The 20,813-nt window shown below is 41.9% G+C and overlaps 1 protein-coding gene across 2 annotated transcripts in view; it reads left to right on the top strand.

The window, feature by feature from the left end:
* Positions 1 to 20,813, top strand: part of LOC101735336 (calcium/calmodulin-dependent protein kinase kinase 2) — a 171,608-nt gene that overhangs the window by 135,001 nt on the left and 15,794 nt on the right. For both annotated transcript variants that reach the window (XM_038016235.2, XM_038016236.2), the window contains 5 exons: positions 990 to 1,067; positions 8,901 to 9,093; positions 12,161 to 12,214; positions 13,036 to 13,206; positions 14,371 to 14,518. In XM_038016235.2, coding sequence (XP_037872163.1) covers positions 990 to 1,067; positions 8,901 to 9,093; positions 12,161 to 12,214; positions 13,036 to 13,206; positions 14,371 to 14,518 — 644 coding nt within the window. The remainder of the gene's footprint in view (positions 1 to 989; positions 1,068 to 8,900; positions 9,094 to 12,160; positions 12,215 to 13,035; positions 13,207 to 14,370; positions 14,519 to 20,813) is intronic.

The raw sequence follows: 20,813 nt of genomic DNA, 5'->3' as shown, positions 1-20,813 counted from the left end.
CAAGTCGCGAAAGCACGGGAAAGCTACCTTTGATTTATTTTCAAAGTTTAAGCTCTTAATTGCTTCGGCTTTGTGCTATGGGCTCCGCAGCTATAAACCGCAGCAGATTTCCTGTTTAATATCTTGGGATTACTTGGAAAGTTATCGTTCAAGGGTCGACAGGGAGTCTCAGCTATATGGGAACCATAAACAATGATTTATGTGGGAAAACTGTTAATGGTGACTTCTCCTTCCACTGTGGGGAAGGGAAGGCTGGTTAGTAAGTAAGTCAGTGTTTAAAGGTTTTTTAGTTAACACGCATCTAAAGCCCGAGCGTCCGATCACCAGCGGTGCAGAACCTGAAAAACACATAGGGTAGTGGTGGCGTATGCTTTTGTTATTGCTCTAAACATGCAGACCAGATCCAGTCTACCTGACGCTATCAGAACCTTTAGATATCACAAACATGTATACCGCCACCCATCTAGAGACATAAGCTCAAAATTATAACGGCATTGTCCAACGGCAGTTCCTCCTTGAGAACAAAAACCCCACTAGGGACATAGATATGTTCTACCATCATTAAAAAAAGACGTACTGGCGAAAAAACGGAAATCTAAGGGATTAGACATATTTCATATTAGATGTGCGCATTCCATTTATTTACTTTCAAGTATTTGCTTTCAAACAAAGCGGTATATCGGTGGAATACACTGACTATGACTGGTATGACTAAATAAACCATTTATTGAAAATGGAGCAGCTTTTGAACTGTTACAAAAAACAGACCTTAGAACGATTGTCTCAAGGTGGGTGGCGGCATTTAAGTTGTAGATTTCTATGGGCTCCGGTCACCAATTAGCACCAGGTAGCACGTCCACTCATCTAAGCAATAAATAAAATAAAAAAAACGACTACTCCTTAGGATTTATCGCTGTTTGTCCTTTATCCTTTTTCCCGTGGTCTTTTACATTTCAGTTTGATGTCACACAATTTTTATGTTGTTTCAGACATTCAGCTGTGGACGTCAGCAATGGCTCCAATAGGGAGTTGGAGAACAACCGATGGCAACCACCGACAACGCATGGGTTAGTCTTTCACGACAGCTTACCTAACCACAAAAATTTTGATTATGTTACCAGTGCTTTATATGAAGTCGGCGTGGCCATAAAAAAATTGTATTTTCACATTACGTAAGTAATTCACATATCGATACTCTAGCTTCCATAGATAGTCCCCCGTAGAACTGTTTGAGATTACACCGCTATCTCCCTTTTCCAGCAACTGCCTCCATTAATAGTGGTTTAAAGAGATAATATCCGAATCCAATGACTTATTCCGAGCGCTACGACATACATAAATTGTCAAACGATATTTCAAACACCAGCTACTTCCATTTGACTCCATACAGAAGAGGACCGTTCGTATTGTCGATAATCCAATTCACTCAAGCCGCCTGGAATCTCAGTGCCTTCTGACTTCGGTTCACTCTAGGAATTGTTTGAGGTGATCCCATCATCTCGTTTTTACCATCGCACCGCTCGCCACCAGAGCACAGTTCATCCACACTGCCAAGTACCACTGCCCTTGTCCAGAGTACGTTTCCAGAGACCTTTTCGGTATGTTGTACCATCTGGCTTTGAAATGAACTTCTCTCTTCGGTGTTTCCTGAGCCCTATAGCATTTCTTTTTTCAAAGAGATTTGCACAGAATATACAGCAATAGGCAGCGGCTAGGATGTTGGCGTCGAAGACGTCCATAAAAGACGGTAACCACTCACCATTGGTTGGGCCGTAAGCTCGTCTGTGTAGAAGGGCAATAATAAAATGAGATTTGCGCCAATTCGCTAAGTTCGTAATGGGTAACGAATTGCCTATACTTTGTAGGAGTGGGTGATATAAATCGTATATAGATTCAATATCTATATATCGCAGCAATATCGTTGAATCCGATATCGCCCCGCACGAAATCTATATATCGATATCAGCCGATACACGATATTGCTCGATGTGATGCGCATCGCCATATCGTACCGATTCGTGAATCGAAATCTATATTTCGATATCAGCCGATACACGATATTGCTCGATGTGATGCGCATCGGCATATCGTACCGATTCGTTAATATCAGCAATATTCGTTTGGTTCGTATCGAATCGGCCAGAGTGAGTGAGCGCACGATAGAGATATCATGTGATGAATGAAACAGAAACAGGCATTATCCATACAATTGTAAACCTTATATTTAAGTCCATATGTCTGTAGATTATTCTTAGCGTATCAGCAGGATACAATTAAGGAAAGAAGTTTCAACTTTCGACCCTAACTTGAATGCAGTATAGCCTATTTGCATCGTTGAATTTAATTTCACGCGCTTTGACCTTGAACTAGAATTTTTGGACAAGTGTTTATAAATACTTAAAAGTTTTTTGTGTTTGATTTTTAAAGTACACGTTTTTCTATTTTTAGTTGAATCCAAATAATTGAGTTTATTTCTTGTGTTTGTATTAAACTTTTGAAATCTACACTCTTTTGGTATATTTTGTAATTTTAAATTAAGACACAAAATACTAAAAACTGAAAATAATGTAGCCAGTCCTAAGCCTGGTAAAAGCATGAAGGAAAGTTTTTTTGATATTTTTATTTTCATGTTCTTTTTATTACTTTAAGATCATATTATAAATTGATATCAGAAAACCAACCGTATAACGTTGACTTAAATCTATATCTACTACGATATTATATCAGCGTATCGTTTCAAATCTCAAATATCATGAATCGAGAAAATCTACTAGCATCCATCAATATATAGATTCAGAAAATATATAGATTCAATATCCGATATTGATCCTCGATATATAGATACGATTCGATACGCGGCAAAACCGATATTACCCACTCCTAATACTTTGACCAGTTACTAGCAGCGGCAAACGCGCCTTCTTAATTTAGCACTAAAAATTTAAACACAAAACAATATCAATTTCCTAAACTATGTATAAATACTCAGCAGTTTTTGGGAAGCTTTTCATGTTTCAATGAACCGCGTTGATGAAGCAGCTTACGGAAGCCACCCAGTTTGGTACGAGACTTTGGATTGCGTATATCAGCTGATATTTAATTGCGTTGCGTGCTTTTCAAGAATCACGACTAATAAATACTGCTTCGATCCGTGACATTATCCTTGTTATCTGGATCGGGTTTCAAAGATAGAGGTACTGAAATAAGAATATTGATCGGCAGCTATAAGGGACAAACAAACAAAAGTTACTTTCGTTTTGGCTTGGACCGGTCAAAATAGTTTTAGTCCGTTTGACAGTAAAACATTTTTAAAAGTTCTATTGTGGTTCAAAGGTCGTAACAAAACAATTTCAACTCTGACTTCTTCTTAAAAGATTCGAAACGTCAATTCGAGCTCCTCCGGGAGGGAACTTGCCAGGCGCTCTCTATTTATTGAAGATGCTTCTCTTCTACATTACCGTGACGAACGTTCGCGAAAAAAATGTGCGTCTCGGAATCTTATTTTAACTACATTTATGTAATATTGTACATGTAATATTGTAATTTAAGTAAAGAAAAGCATACATTATTGCTTATATTGTTACGCCAGTAAGAGTAACGCCATCTATCGCCGATTAGTCAAACGAATATCGAAGGATTTAATAGCATCTAGAACGCTTGAGAAGTACAGCGCCATCTATTGGCAGATAGCGGAAACACAATACTCGACTTGTATGGATTATTCAAGGGATGTGGTATCAGCTATAAAGCGTTGCAGAGATGGCACGCAGTCAGTTAGTAATCGGAACTACTCGAGGCGAACGGATCGTCTGAGACGAGGCGGCAGGGATGAATTGGGAATTTTGAGGTGTTTGTGAAGTGTTTTAAGTGTTCTAAGTATTAATACAGTGTTGACTTGTAATTCGGTGGAATTTGTATTTGTCCCGAACCCCAGCGCGTAACAATATTTTATGTATAATATGATAATCTATTCCTGGTGGTAGGACCTCTTGTGAGTCCGCGCGGGTGGGTACCACCACCCTGCCTATTTCTGCCGTAAAGCAGTAATGCGTTTCGGTTTGAAGGGTGGGGTAGCCGTTGTAACTATACTTGAGACCTTAGAACTTGTCATCTAAGCAATAAAAAAATATCTAAATAAAATTCTATTATAACATAAATTGGAAAATATATATATATACATAGGCGGCACTGAAAATTTCTGGAATTAACGAAGTGACACAACATTACTATTTAAAAATGTATTTATTGCTTTTCGAAGTATTCTCCGCGAAATTTGACACATTTTTCCATACGATGGAACCAATCATTGAAACAACCATTCCATTCGGAAGTTGGGGTCTCCAAAATGGCCGTTTTGTAGGCGTCCACAGCTTCTTCAGGTGATGAAAATCTCTGTCCACGCAATTTATTCTTTATTTTAGGGAAAGTATAGAAATCATTAGGGCTTAGGTCGGGGCTGTACGGCGAATGGTCTAATAATTCTATGTTTTCTTGCTCTAAAAACTCTTTTGTTCTGTGCGCGGTGTGAGAACTCGCATTTTCGTGATGGAGGATGATGCGGCGGTTGCAGTTCTCTTTACGGAGTTCAGAAACGACCTGTGGCAAACAAATGCTAGCATACCATTCTGCATTAACCGTTCTTTGTCCCTCAAGAGGAATAGTCGTAACATGGCCTGTTTTGGAGACAAACGTGGCCACTATTTTTTTTGCAACACTCCGTGAACGAACAATTTTTGTTGGCTTTAACTCATTTTCGAACACCCAAACTCGTGACTGGTTTTTTGTTTCGGGTTCGTATGCGTATATCCAGGATTCGTCACCTGATACAATGTTGTATACAGCATTTGAGGATCCTGCGTGGAATCTTTCGAGAGTTCTGACGCACCAAGTAACGCGAGCCGCTTTTTGCTCTTCACAGAGCGAATGCGGTATCCATCGGGAAAACAACTTTTTTACACCTAATTGTTCATGCAAGATTATTTGTATTTGACTCATGCCAATGTCTAAAGTTGCCTGAATTTCGCGGTATGTCACATGTCGATCTTCCTCAATCAGCTTATGCACAGCATCAACGTTTTCTTGGGTGACTGCAGTTTTTGGACGACCTTGACGGGGATCATCACTGAGCTTGACACGTCCACGTTGAAACTCAGCAAACCAGCGATAAATTGTGGTTTTGGATGGGGCTTCATCACCAAATGCAGAAATCATCCGGTCCACACACTGTTTTTGTGTTAAACCACTTCGAAAGTCATAATAAATCGTCGCTCTTGAATTTTCTCGAGTCAATTCCATTTTCTCAACGACTAAACAAGTTTGACAAAACCTCGTGACAAGACCGAGAATCTTTTTTTAAATAAATAAATGGTATTCGATTTTTAAAACCAAGGAGTTTTCAATTAAAAAGATTTTAATACGACAGGAACAGTGGAAATATTCCATTCCCGATACTTTTAGTGCAGCCCTCGTATTTTAGTGCCGCCACGTGATTGTGGTGCCTTCTTTAAAAACCAAGCTACAAACTTTTCAGTTTCAGTAGAGAACGAAACGGGAGCGATACGTGATTTGTTTCTAAAACCATTTTCGTGTTGTTTTTCAACGTCGCGTCATTTAAGATAGCTTTATTTTTGCAAGTACTGTAAGATACTTACTGATTTTAAAGATGTTTACGTTTAAGAAGTTTCCAACTCGCACCAGATTTTGAAATGCCCTGATTTATTTCTTCTCGATTCTATAGGCTTGGTGAAATGTACCCAGCATTCAATAAATAATAGTTTAAAAAAACTAACAAAATACGCTTTTATATACCTTTATACGCTTTATATATATAAATAAATAATTTTTCATTTTTTATGAATTTCAATTTTTTCCTTTTTTTTTGTTTTTTTTCAATGTTTTTTTAAAATATTGATTTATCATCGGTCCTTAATAAGTATACCAAATTTCAAGTTAATCCGACGTTTTGAGGTCAAAATCATGTTCAAAGATTCCGTTACACACTAACATACATACGTCCGAAGCTAATAAAAGCGTATTAAAAAGGTTTAAAACATTCTTTATTATTCATGGCTTGTGGTATTTTAAGCCCGCATGGTTAGGTTGAGTGTGCACCACGACCTTACTCCTGCCACTTTACAGGTCTTACATTTCAGTTTGAGGAGTAGGATTGCTGATGTACTGACTAGATTGAGAATATATTAACATTGGCATATCTACCGGTTGTAGTAATCATATAAGTTGTAAAAATATATTTGCATCATACCGCCCTAAAAGACATGAACTCACCAAACATATTCGCTAAAAAAATAAAAACACGCCTAAAATCATCAACCTTTTTTGCATTGAGTTTAGTAAAAGTGTAGTAAAACTAAAATACAAAGACAAATGTAAAACAGGTTTGCGAGTGAAGATCTAGAGGGACCGCGTTTGTCCCTCGAAATCATTTGATCCCGGTAAATAAATTCCACGGACTTGGGAAAGGTCAGTTTTATTTAGGAAAAAAACCTGTTATTTCAACCGCCCCTGGGATTTACTGTCAGTAAATTGAAGGAGAAATGTTGATGAATTTGAATGGAAAGTTTGTGTATTTATATTTACTTGCTCTTGCGTAGCAAAGGGGAACTCTGAACTCCACCAACTCTCAAACGGTACTCGACTTTTTTCGTATATATCTATATCTATATCTATACTAATATTATAAAGAGGAAAGATTTGTTTGTTTGTATTGAATAGGCTCCGAAACTACTGAACCGATTTGAAAAATTCTTTCACTGTTTGAAAGCTAAACTATTACCGAGTGACACAGGCTATAATCTTTTTTGAAAAAAATTAGGGATCCTTACTAAAACTCCAATAATGTAACCCAATGTGTAAAAAATTCACAAAAATTCTTTACATCGCGTGCACTACTTCCTAAGTGAAGCCGGGGCGGGCCGCTAGTAATATAATATTATAAAGAGGAAAGATTTGTTTGTTTGTTTGTATTGAATAAGCTCCGAAACTACTGAACCGATTTGAAAAATTCTTTCACTGTTTAGAAGCTACATTATTACCGAGTGACACAGACTATAATCTTTTTTGAAAAAAATTAGGGATCCTTACTAAAACTCCAATAATGTAACCCAAGGTGCAAAAAAAATTCCCTAAAATATTCTTTACATCGCGTGCCCTGCGAAAACTATTGATGATAGAATAATGTACAACGACTTTGTACCGCAATAAGTTTTCTTTTGTTTAAAAAAACAAAACAACGTCAAATATCGTTGAAATTGTTGTTAAAGACCCGAGCGGAGCCGGAGCGGGCCGCTAGTCATTTCATAAAAACGCAAATGTCGTTTGACGTTTATGAACAATTTTACATTATCTGTGCATTCCATCACTCATCAACAACTTTGGGGACTTTTTGGCGGGAACGCGAGGACTGAAGTTGTGTGATTTGTTTTATTTTGTCTATTTAGTGTTTCTTCAGGTTTAAATGTGTAATAATGGTGGTTTATTAACTGTTTAATATCTGTGAAAGTGCACAAATGTGGGAAAATGAAACAAAGCCGCTGGACGTAACTTTTCGGGATCCTCCAAAAAGTTCACTGAAAAAATCTTAGTAAATGACCACCATTTTACTGAGATTATATTTCATCCCATTTCATTTCATTTAATTTCATCCCAGTAGATTAATGTCTCAAATTAATCATCTTCATATCATTTCACTCCATAATATCATTTTTCATAAAAATAAGATTATAAATGAAAATAAGACATGACTTAAAGGTCTCAGTTACCAGGTCATAAAATCCCTTATAAAAAAAAAATCAACAACTTTGGGGACTTTTTTCTATATAATTCCCATAAAATTATTAATTGTCGGACTAAAAATGAAATAAAATAAAACATTACTTCCACAAACCGACTTATTATATTTTGTCCCCAGGCGTGAACACTTATAATAAATACGTTTCGATTTTAAATATTTTTTAAATATTCTGTGTTGTGATGTTTTCATTTCACTCACTCGGTTGCGCGGTAGTTAGTATCATTGACATTTGAGCCGAGGTCGTGGTTTGGATTCTGACTTGGAGCAAGGAATTGTGTGGGAACAAGCTTATTTGTTCTTTGCATGGGTATTTAGTATTAGTATTGTTACGCCGATAAAAGTCACACCATCTATCGCCGAATAGCCGCAACGAATATCCAACGAATATCCGAAACCCAGCGCGTAACAATAGTCGTCGTCGCGGCGTCGTGGCCTAAAGGATCAGACGTCCGGTGCATTCGTGTTGAGCGATGCACCGGTGTTCGAATCTCAGGCGAGTACCAATGTTTCTAATGAATACGTACTCAACAAGTGTTCACGACTGACTTCCACGGTGAAGGAATAGCATCGTGTAATTAAAATTAAACCCGCAAAATTATAATTTGCGTAATTACTGGTGGACCTCTTGTGAGTCCGCGCGGGTAGGTAGCACCACCCTGCCTATTTCTGCCGTGAAGCGTTTCGATTTGAAGGATGGGGCAGCTGTTGTAGCTATAATGAGACCTTAGAACTCATATCTCAAGGTGGGTGGCGGTATTTATGTTGTACATCTATGGGCTCCAGTAACCACTTAACACCAGATGGGCTGTGAGCTCGTCCACCCATGTAAGCAATAAAAGAAAATATTTACCAATCCTAATTTCCCATAGACGTTATTGTGTGATTTTATCCCGATTCTTTACATATCTTTATATTTATGTTGAAAAAGAACTTTTTTTAAAGTTTCTATTCAATTTTTCTGAGTGGTGAAAGCCTACACGATGATTTAAGTAATATTAAAGATCTGCTTCAAGTAGCACGACATAACTTTAAGTAGCCCTGGACCGACATTTGTTTAGAAATCGACCAAATATACTGGATTTTTCCCCAGACTGTCAGCATATCCAGCCACGGGGGACCGGTCGACGCTGCTCAAGGCACACGCCGCGAAGTCAGCGGAGTGCAGTGGTCAGAGCTCACCGCGACCACGCCGGGCGCCTAGGGAATCTCGTCGCGTTTCCCTCGCCCAAGCCTCTGGATACGTCCAACTCAACCAATACAGACTCCTTGAGCCTATCGGACAGGTAACTTGACAGGACTTACTGGTGATAGGATCTCTTGTGATTCGACACGGGTAGATACCCCCACCCTGCCTACTTCTGCCTTGAAGCAGTAATGCGTTTCGATTTGAAGGGTGGGGCAGCTGTTGTAGCTATAATGAGACCTTAGAACTCATATCTCAAGGTGGGTGGCGGTATTTATGTTGTAGATGTCTATGGGCTCTGGTAACCACTTAACATCAGGTGGGCCGTGAGCTCGTCCACCCATCTAAGCAATTAAAAAAAGGTATCAATTAAGTACACGTGTAAAACACCGCGAAGATATTTTTAGCACGCTTTTGCTGTAGAGCCAATACGAACGTGGCATAAAAATATATTTACGCGTTATTTTTACTGTTGCAAATGTAACGCGTAGGCGATCTCGGAGTCGGTCTGATCTACGCGTGTAAAGAGTTAAACTGGTTCTCGTAGATATCACAAATGGAATGCCGCCACAGATCATGATACGGAGACCCAAGTTTCAAATTTAATTAATATAGTTAGCTTCCGCCTCATTGCTCCGACGTGCTAGACCACATTACGCAATAGAAATAGCAGGATGGTGGTACCTACCCTTTTTTTTCCCTATCTATGCTGATAGCCTTGAGAGGCTATTTCAGCTTCACCCTAACGTGTAGGTGAACTCACGGGGCTCAAACCGTAGTGTTGCTAACACTAGCCCTAGCAAGAGCAGTGCTTCGCAAAATCTAGCACCGGATCGGAAACGCGACTCACTGAAAAAATCCGGCGAGAAGCTCTGGGCGGTGTCTATGGGACCTTTATGGGCTTACAATGCGCTCCACATGTAACATCAACTATTTATCAGGCTGTCATCCGTGAGCACGGACAGGACAAGCTTACGGCACGCATGGTGCTCAGTGTCCACCAGTGCTCATAGATACATGACAACGTAAATGCCATGCTTTTTTTTTTTTTTTTTTTTATTGCTTAGCTGTGTGGACGAGCTCACAGCCCACCTGATGTTAAGTGGTTACTGGAGCCCATAGACATCTACAACGTAAATGCGCCACACACCTTGAGATATAGTTCTAAGGTCTCAGTATAGTCACAACGGCTGCCCCACCCTTCAAACCGAAACGCATTACTGCTTCACGGCAGAAATAGGCGGGGCGGTGGTACCTACCCGTGCGGACTCACAAGAGGTCCTACCACCAGTAATTACGCAAATTATAATTTTGCGGGTTTCATTTTTATTACACGATGTTATTCCTTCACCGTGGAAGTCAATCATGAACATTTGTCGAGTACATATTTCATTAGAAAAATTGGTACACGCCTGCGGGATTCGAGCACCGGTGCATCGCTTCAACACGAATGCACCGGACGTCTTATCCGTTAGGCCACGACGACTTCGAAAACCTTGAGGGAATAGTTTAACAGCTGCACACATCTGCTTCGTAGCAAAAACAAACAGGATGATGGTAGTCACCCGTGCGAGCTTACACTACGACCTATTACCGGTGATAAGCTCCCTGTATTTTACGTATGGTGGTGGTACGTTTACTGGCGGTAGGACCTCTTGTGAGTCCGCGCGGGTAGATACCACCACCCTGCCTACTTCTGCCTTGAAGCAGTAATGCGTTTCGGTTTGAAGATTGGGGCAGCCGTTGTAACTATACTTGAAACCTTAGAACTTATATCTCAAGGTGGGTGGCGCATTTACGTTGTAGACGTCTATGGGCTCCAGTAACCACTTAACACCAGGTGGGCTGTGAGCTCGTCCATCCATCAAAGCCATAAAAAAAAGTATAGTATATATTTTTTTATCTTTATTTAAGGAGATTATTCACCTAGTGAATATGCCACTCCATTGTGCAACAAAAGAGAGTAACAAAATAAAGATATAAAAAAATAAAGGAAGCTGTTATCGTCTCTGAAGGCCCACCAAAACTATTTTATAAAGTGACTTAGCCATTTGGGATTCCGGAAAGGCTAATACGTAATTTACACCTCCAACTTGTCAAAAATCTGTATATTTTGCAAAGAATTGTTGTCTCAAATCATTATAATGTGAAAAGCATCTTCCACTACATCACAAACTGAATATTTGGGATCAGGAGCCTTCCCCATTAAATGAGCAAATTTATTTAGTGGGATGTGCCCGGAACGAAGTCTGAAAACAATCTCTAGGGTAGTTATGTTAAGGTTACAAGAATCAAACGGCGTTTACCATGGTAGACTTTGAATTGTTTTGTACCACACGCCTTTTTCCAAAGACCTTTCATCGAAATATACCTTCCATAGATGATAACATTTCTCTCTTACTAAGTTGACACATTCGGTATAATTAGGAACTATGTTCAATGGTACCATTTGAATTTTATCAACACTGATAAAATAGTTGTACGTGCAGTGGTACGACTTGCAGGTTGAGAGGCAGTGTCAGCAGCGACATTTAGTCTGAAAGTTTTAGTAACATTGCAGTGTATGTATCTATGTATGTATGTATGTATATACTTTTTTTGTGTATTGTATTGAAGTGAAAACTTCTTTAGAATCGTTGTGATTTCAAACCGGATGCAACGGAAAAAACGACAGGTAAGAGACACAAATATAAAAATATGTAGGATGAAGCCAGCAAAGAATGAGACAGAAATATACATACTATTTAATACAGCGCCATCTGTGAGATTTTTTAATACTAACGTGTGTATGAAAGCTCTTGTAGTGAATTTTAATTTAGGATTATACGTGAAATTAAAATATCAATTCACAGAGGGCGCTACCTTACAATTATTTACTAATGACAAAATTTTACATATACTTAAGACGTTTAGGATAATTGTATTTTAATTTTGGAAGGTTTCACTTCTACCACGTGTGAATTGCACACATATTGTTTTTTTTGTTTAATTTGCATTTGTAACTTAATATAAATTTCATTGCACCTACCACTATTCATTCTGCACTACCTTTGGTTGACTGGTGCCTAATGCCTTAGGCATTAAGTCCGCCAATGTAAATTTTACATGAAGTGTAATAAATAAATAGAAAATACAAATCAAGATCGAACTTCGGTTTTAATTCACAGGGCTCGTATGGGATCGTCAAGTTAGCTTACAATGAAGAAGACGACACACATTACGTGAGTATTAATTCAACTGAAGCACGGTTAAAAACAATGTTGAGTTTGTTTTTTTTCAAGACCGCTTTATTCCGTCACTCAACATTGAAAAACCTTAGATAGTAAACCTGAGTAGATCTGAAGAAAGTAATAAAATCAAAAAAAAAACATAATCCAAACTGAAAAGTCAAGACATAAAATTTCGGTTATACTTTTAAACATATATGCATAAATAAACCATTATAACATTTTACATTCAACCATTGAATTTGGAAACCTAAAATGCTTCAATCCAATGGTGTCTGTAGTTCTAATGTATAATGAAATTCTGGTGTTATTTTAAGCTCAAACATGACTTGCACTCCCACGTATCAGCCACGTGTCTTCCCGCCTACGTCAGTCAGGTCATTAGCTAGACTAATTTTTGAATCGTTAGATTTTTATTGCATAAACGGTGAACGAGCTCACAGCCTGGAGAGCCAGCAGAGCTAGTGTTAAAGGGTCACCGGAGCCCATGGACATCTACAACGTTAATTCCGCCACCCAACCTGAGATATGAATGCTGAGATCAGCTATAATTACAACAGCTGCCCCACCCTTCCAACCGAAATGCGTTACTGCTTCACGGCAGAAATAGGCAGGGTCGTGTTACCTACCCGTGCGGACTCACAGCAGATCCTACCATCAGTAGATATTGCACTCTTGCAGTAAAAACTGAAAAAAGGGTTCAAACTAGGGTAATATTTTTCTATATCATTTCTATCTTGTTTTTGGATTATTATCGTGACACAAAGAGGTTTGATGTCTCTCCACCAATCATATAAAGTGTGTTATATCCGCAGGCTATGAAGATCTTGTCTAAAAGGAAGCTCATGCGAAGAGCCGGCTTGTTTGGCAGAACTCCTCCTAGAAGACCAGGACCTGGTCCTCCGCCTGACCCTCTACAGAGGGTTTATAGAGAAATCGCGGTGCTCAAGAAACTAGATCATGCTAATGTTGTGAAATTAGTTGAGGTAATTTTTGACTCAACACAACGATCCCTCATGATGATAATGTTATAAAGTCAACTGTGAACACTCCTGAGCACAATTCACGTTATACACAAAGGTTTTCATTGAAACATGATATACATCGCTAGGTACTAAGTCCCTGCTCTTACTATATGTTACACTCAGTGCACGCACTCTACTTTCATTAAAGACATCCACAATAGCAGTATCCTTCATTTTACTGGTGAAGCGATCAATTATAAGCACGGTCAAAGTATCACCACACGACCTACTTCTAAAGCACTCGACACTGGGACACTGAACGTGTTTTTTTTAAATTTTTATTGCATAGATGGGTGGACGAACTCACAGTCCATCTGGTGTTAAGTGGTTACTGGAGCCCATAGACATCTACGACGTAAATGCGCCGCCCATCTTGAGATATAAGTTCTACGGTATCAAGTATAGTTACAATGGCTGCCCTACCCTTCAAACCGAAATGCATTATTGCTTCACGGCAGAAATAGGCAGGGTGGTAGTACCTACCCTTGCGGACTCACAAGACGTCCCACCAACAGTAAGACGTGTGGCTGGATGGTGACAGTATTTAGTACTGTTACACTAAATACTCCTAAGGCTTGCACATCACGACTTGAGATTACCATTGCGACCTGTATAGGCTCCGGTAACCGTTTAAAGCAAAGAGGAGTGGTGGTACATTATATGTAATTAGAAAACTTTACAGTTGTCAATATGTTATGCTTGAAACGAGGCTTGTGGAGAGTACTTAATGGTAGGCAGCGGTTTGGCTCGTCCCCTGGCATTGCTGAAGACCATGGGCAACGGTAACTACTCACTATCAGGTGGGCCGTGTGCTCGTCTGTCTACAAGGACAATAAAAAAAACCTATATGTGACCATTGCGTTCATCTACAGTGCGTTTCCAGAGAACTATTTTGCCCCGTACCATCCGGCTTGGGAATGAACTTCCCTCCACAGCGCTTACTAAGCGACATGACACATCCTTCTTCAAACAATGCTTCAAAGCTGTCGTCTGAGCCATAAGTTACGGCGACTTACCACCAGATGGGCCGTATGCTCGTCTGTCTAGAAAAGCTATAAAAAAAACTATAAGATTTATAATGATCTACTATCCTAGTATTTCAATCAATCATTTATTTTTCCCAAGGTATTAGACGACCCTGCCGAAGACCAACTCTACCTGGTCTTCCAACTCCTGGAAGGCGGTCCAGTGATAGACATCCCGACAGACAATCCTTTGAAAGAAGACCTGGCCAGGAAGTACTTCAGGGACACTTTACTGGGTGTGGAATATCGTAAGTTACTATAAAGATCGATCTATAAACTAAATTACTTTAGAAGTAACCAAACACTTTCATGTACCAATATGTCTGGTGCTGCGGTTTGAGAAACAGCACAGTTTTGCCTCAAAGTTAGTGAGATGTCTTATAAACATGTCTCAAACTGATAGCATATTATTTGTGAGGTCTATTTGTTTCCGTAGCAGCTTGAGTATCAACAGGTAAATGTGTTTTCGCTCCTTATGCGTGGAATAAAAAAAATCCCTCCATACTGAAGTCAAATAAATTTCTTGCGATCTCCAGAGAAGATAATGAATCGTGAACAGTTTTAGGTGTCCAATCCACGATCTCCGAAGACTCGGCACGTACCCAACACTTTCACAATAATATTCAAATGAAGCCGATAAATACATACATACATACATTTCTCAATATTTAAAATTCATCGCACAAATTCACGAATCCAATAAACTACTCCGCAGTGTAGTCGCGCCGAGAGGAACACTTCGAAGGCTGAATATAAGTTTCATAGTATAGAATATAACTCATATCTCAAGGTGGGTGGCTGCATTTACGTTGTAGATGTCTATGGGTTCCGGTGACCACTTAACACCAGGTGGCCATGAGCTTGTCCACCCATATAAATAATAAAAAAAGTATACTACTTATATTTGTTTGAGCTGTTCGCGCGCTAGTAGGAACCGTAGGCACAATAGGACCAGTAGGAACAGTTGAGACAGTAGGACCAGTATGAACAGTAGGAGCAGTAGGTAAAGTAAGACCACTAGGAACAGTAGGAATAGTAGGTACAGTAGGAACAGTAGAAGCTGTAGGTACAGTAGGAACAATAGGAACACTAGGTAAAGTAGGGCCAGTAGGAACAGTAGGTAAATTAGAAACAGTAGGAGCAATAGGTAAAGTAGGACCAGTAGGAACACTAGGAATAGTAGGTACAGTAGAAGCTGTAGGTATAGTAAGAACAGTAGGAAAACTAGGTAAAGTAGGAACAGTAGATAAAGTAGGACCAGTAGGTACAATAGGAACAGTAGGACCAGTAGGAGCGGGTTATCTAAGCGTACATAGATACTTAATACATTTTGCGTCTGAGATTACATTTTCCGATAAGAACGAATCATTAATAGAACTTGTCGACGAAAGCGACATCATCCCGCATTACCGCGATAAAGTACAGTTGTGTTTTAATGTAGCTCCAAATATTAATTCAAATTCTGTTCCTAAAGTGTCTGAGCTCATCAAATATGCACATATTATAGTTAATTTTTTTTTTTTTTTTTTTTTTTTTTTTATGATTGAAAGTTTACTGGTGGCCCGAAGGCCTTTCCAGTTTCACCAGGACAGGTGGGCGAGCAAAGGCTCAGCCAAGAGGGGTGGGATTTGCTAACAACTGCCCGAGCGCCTCCGAAGGAGACCTAACAACTCAAGAGCAATTGTTTCGCGAATGAATCTACTACCGGATCGGAATCGCGACCCGCTGAGAAGATCCGGCGAGAAACTCAGCGGGCTGATGCATGGGTTAGGTTGCACGTCGACCTCTTTGTCGAGTTCGACGAGTACGGTTACCGGGGTCCCTAAGCCTGCCCCTAGTATTAGAGCTGAAGGCATCTAATGCAAAGGTTATTGGATCTGATGGATCCGTAAGGACGTGTCTAGGGCGTCGACGGTGACTGGCTCCTGCATGATCAGGATTCGGGGAGTAGTCAGCGGCGGCAACGATAAGGCGATTATCATGACGCATAGCCTTATCGAAGTATCGTTCCGACGCTGACTTCATGTATTTCCGAATTGATTCGAGGCCCAGGTCGTCGTGTAGGTCAACGTTCCTCACGAACCACGGAGCCCCGACAGCTAACCTGCAAAAGCGGGATTGTAGGGATTGGAGGGTGTCTATGTGTGTGCGGGCCGCGTGAGCGAACACCACACTCGCGTAAGTCATGACGGGCCTTATGCAAGTTTTGTAAAGTGTCACCTTGTTCCGAAGGGACATTTTACTCCGCTTACAGATCATGGGGTAGAGTCTACCGAGAATAAACGCGGCACGGTCACGGACTGATTTTATATGCGGGCGGAATGTCATCGATGCATCCAGGGTAACGCCCAGGTACTTGACCTTCCTGGCCCAGGGTATGGGTTGTCTAAAGAGAGTAATCGGGGGTGTGAGATTCCTCCTCCTAATCCGGGAGGAAATCCGTGTGGAGCTTCCCCTCTGAAATAGCACCGCAGTACTTTTCGCTGGGTTGATGTCTATGCGCCATTTTCGGAACCACTGTCCTAGGGCTAGGGCTGCGCTCTGAAGCTTCTTCGCGATTAGGGACTTATTTCTACTAGAATAGTAAACAGTCGTGTCGTCGGCGAATAAAGCTAAATGGGTCGGCGGCGACCGGGGAATATCGTTGACGAATAAGCTAAATAGGAGGGGTGAGAGGACAGAGCCTTGCGGGACTCCAGCTGTGAGAGGTCGTGGGGAGGAGCGGGTTCCCTCGACTCGATATCGAAAAGAGCGGTTCGACAAGAAGTCCCGTATGATGAGCACGAGACTATCCGGCACGCCCATGTTGAATAGTTTGAAAATCAAACCATTGTGCCAGACTTTGTCGAACGCTTTTGCGACGTCGAAGAAGAGAGCTCCCGTGTATAACGGTTTTGGTCGATTAAGCCCCACAAGAATGTGCTCCGTGAGGCGGTGCACCTGTTGAACGCATGAGTGATTTGTACGGAATCCGAATTGTTCATCGATAAGAATGCCCTTGGATGAGACGAAGTCTCTGAGGCGTTTGTAGAGCAGACGCTCATACAGTTTGCCTAGAGACATGAGGAGGCTAATCGGGCGGTAGCTCGTCGGATGATTTTTTGGTTTACCGGGTTTATGTATGCCGATAACGTCCGCTTCTTTCCACACCGCGGGAAAGATACAGTTCGCCATAGCGGCATTGAAAATAGATGCCAACATCACGATGAGTTGGACGGGTAGAAGTTTAATAACGCGGTTGGATATACCGTCGGAACCGGGAGCCTTGCGAGGACGTAGGTCTTTGATCAAGTCTTTAACTTCCATCGGGGTGACGGGTGGTAACGCATCAGAGGGTGGCAAGGAGGCTCTGCGTTCTACCTCACTGTCTACTAATTCTACATGAACAGGGTCCACGGATTGAGTGCTGGGCGTGCACTGGGTTTGCAATGTATCGGCCAGCAGCTCTGCTTTTTCGTCATCATCGAACGCCGCGAGTCGGCCTGAGGGGCCTACGAGGGGGGGCATAGTTACTACCGTATCCGATTTGAGAGTACGAGCTAAGCGGTAGTAAGACCTTTGGGAGGGCGCGAGTCCTTCTAAGAAATCAGACCATCTGGCATCTCGGACTTCGGCGATGCGAGACTTTACGTCGCGTTGTAGGGCACGCATTCGAATACGATTTTCCGCGGTAGGATACCTGTCGTAGGCGCGTATCGAGGCGTTCTTAGCTCTAAGGAGTTCCCTAATATCGTCGGACAATTTGAAGCGGTGAAGGAAGTCCTCCGCTACAACTTGTTTCGATGACCTATCTAATGTCGAGGTGATGTGTGACGTTAAGATGTCTATGGCTTCAGCGGTATCCTGAGGAGACGGGATAGAGTCCGGGTTAAACGGGAGCGATGGTGGATCAGATTCAGCCAGGCTGATGCCCAGCGTGTGCCAATCCACCACAGTCCTCGTGACGGGAACGGAATCGGGAGCGCGACCGAGCTTCATAACGACGGGACGGTGGTCTGAATCTAACTCTGAAACTACTTCGATCGAGTGTAAGCGCAGAGTTACGTTTTTTAATAACGCTATGTCGAGTATATCCGGGCGATGCGCGATATTTAGCGGGTAGTGAGTCGGGGTTAGCGGAGCGACGATATCGAAGGCGAGATCATCGACTAACGCGTCAAGCCGCCTGCCATTCGGGGTTGTGGTGTGTGAGTTCCACCTGATGTGTTTACAATTTAGGTCGCCCGCCAGAATGACAGAGCTCCCCATACCGAGCAGCGCCTCGATATCACTGCTTAGAACGATCTTATCCGGTGGAAGATAAACGGACGCGATAACGATCGGCGCGTGTCCCGTCAGTGAGATTCGGCACACTGATGCTTCGATATTAGCGAGCGCGGGAGGATCGAGCGGGACGCAATGCAGGGCTCTTCTATAGTAAATGACGGTACCACCACCACGAGCAGAGAGCCTGTCGTTCCTGACCATGTTATAGTTCGCGATTTTAGGGTCACGGCGCGCGGGCTTAAGTAGGGTCTCCTGCACTAAAAAGATATCAATTTGATGGTCACGCAAAAAGTCAGAAACCTGATCACGTTGATTTGCGAGACCGTAAGCGTTAAAAAATCCTATCGTTACGGATAGGGGCTTTATTCTACTTATATACGCCATTGATTACCGGCGGAGTGAGGGGAGGACGTACGTATTTAATGACGCGTATACGTCGGCGTATTCCTGCACAACGGCGATAAAGTGTTGTGCAGTGGAGGCAGCGCGAATGGCGTCGCCCAAAGCGTTAACGCGCTCAAAGTTGATCGACTGAAAGAAGTCGATCGCTAAAGCGAGATTGTCGGACGCGGTCGGAGGGCAAGTCGCGGGAGAGGGACGAGTCACGGGGGCGGGACGAATCGCGGAGGAGGGAGTTGTAGCCGTGTTCGTGTACGGCAGCGGTTTTGCCCAGGCCGAGACACTGGGCACCGCCGTCGGAACGAACGCTGGCTTAGCCTGCGACGCAGAGGGTGCCGAGGCTTTGATGTCTGGGCCGGAAGCTCGGAGGCGGTATGGCGGGCGACGCGGCGATTTATTTTAGGGGCTCGGGGACAACCACGGTAATTCGCGGGGTGACCCTGTGTTCGACACAGGACGCAGCTAGGCGGTTCCGTCGCGGTTTTTTGGTCGCGAGCGCAGAGGGCCGTGGCGTGATCGCCCAAACACTTAACACATCGGGGGCGCGCGTGACAGTTACGGGAAGAGTGCCCGTACAATTGACAGTTATGGCACTGGCTAGGAGTGCCTTTTTTATGGGGGGCTTCGACAGCGATACCAGAGAGCCTACAGACGGTCTGTGTGTTAAAGATTTTCTTACCCTCGGGGGTAGGCTGGAGAGCGACTAGAACCATATTATATGGCTCCCTACCGCGACCGGTGTGCATACGGTGCACAGAATTCACTGGTAGGCCTTGTTCTAACAGGTCGGCTTTTACGAGCTCTACATCTAACTCTTTAGGGATTCCGCGTATTACAACGCGGAGTTCGCGCTCCTCCTGGAGCGTATACGTATGGAAACTTATACGCTCCTTACGGAGGTAAGAAGAGAGGGCCCTATGGTCGTCGGGTGTTTGAACCTTAATTTGAATGCCGTTCGCGAGGTTACGGGCATTCGTGAAATTTATATTTTTGGCCTTAAGGGCCAGGCAAACTCGATCCCAAGCTGCCTTCTCCTGAAGGATAACCGGGGGAGGGGTCTGGGTTTTTATAGTTAATTTGCTGTGTAGTGATACAAATACAGTGTATATATGACATCGAGTGCCGGGAATTACATCTATAAAAGGAAATTATTTGAGTGATTTTAAACAATTGGCAAAATTGAGGAATCTATCTACCCTCACCTTACTTAACGAGGGCCTTTCTTAGTGTGCTAATTTTAATGTGCTAATGATAAATTTGCCTGTTTTTGTTGTATGAGGGCCATTATTTGTGTGCAGGGGCTATTACTTCTGAGACAATATTTAAGAGAGAAAAAAGAAGTGGGAGCTGTAATCATTTTGTAGGTTGAATTTACTGAGCACTCAGGATGGTTCACTGCTCGGAGTGTAAACTGAACATTTTAGTCACCCAGAGGCGAATCAAATGCACTAATCCGGACTGCCAACACAATTACCATCAGGACTGTGTCAAGTACAATGATACTACCACCGCTCGCTCTAAATGGATTTGCCCCGATTGTACAATACCGCGCCCAAAAAGTGGAAATACACCTCTTTCCATGTCGAAGAATAAAGACATTTCGGATGCTTCTGCACCCTTATTGGGAAGTCAAGAATTAATTCTATTAGAAATACGTAATCTACGCCAAGAAATGTTGGACAAATTTGAGTGCCAGAAATCGGCGTTCGAGAGATTTAATGCAATTTTGTGCAAGGTTCAAATGGATATGAGTGAGTTGGACTCCAAATGCTCCGGTCTGCGAGAGGATCTCAATGGTGCTATAAATACATTGCAATTTCTATCTGCATGTCACGACGATCAGCAAAAATTGAATGAAAAAACAAAAAATGACTTTTT

The sequence above is a fragment of the Bombyx mori genome, chromosome 16, assembly GCF_030269925.1.
Source record: "Bombyx mori chromosome 16, ASM3026992v2".
Lineage (NCBI taxonomy): Eukaryota > Metazoa > Arthropoda > Insecta > Lepidoptera > Bombycidae > Bombyx > Bombyx mori.
This window is presented reverse-complemented; position numbering and strand designations above follow the sequence as displayed.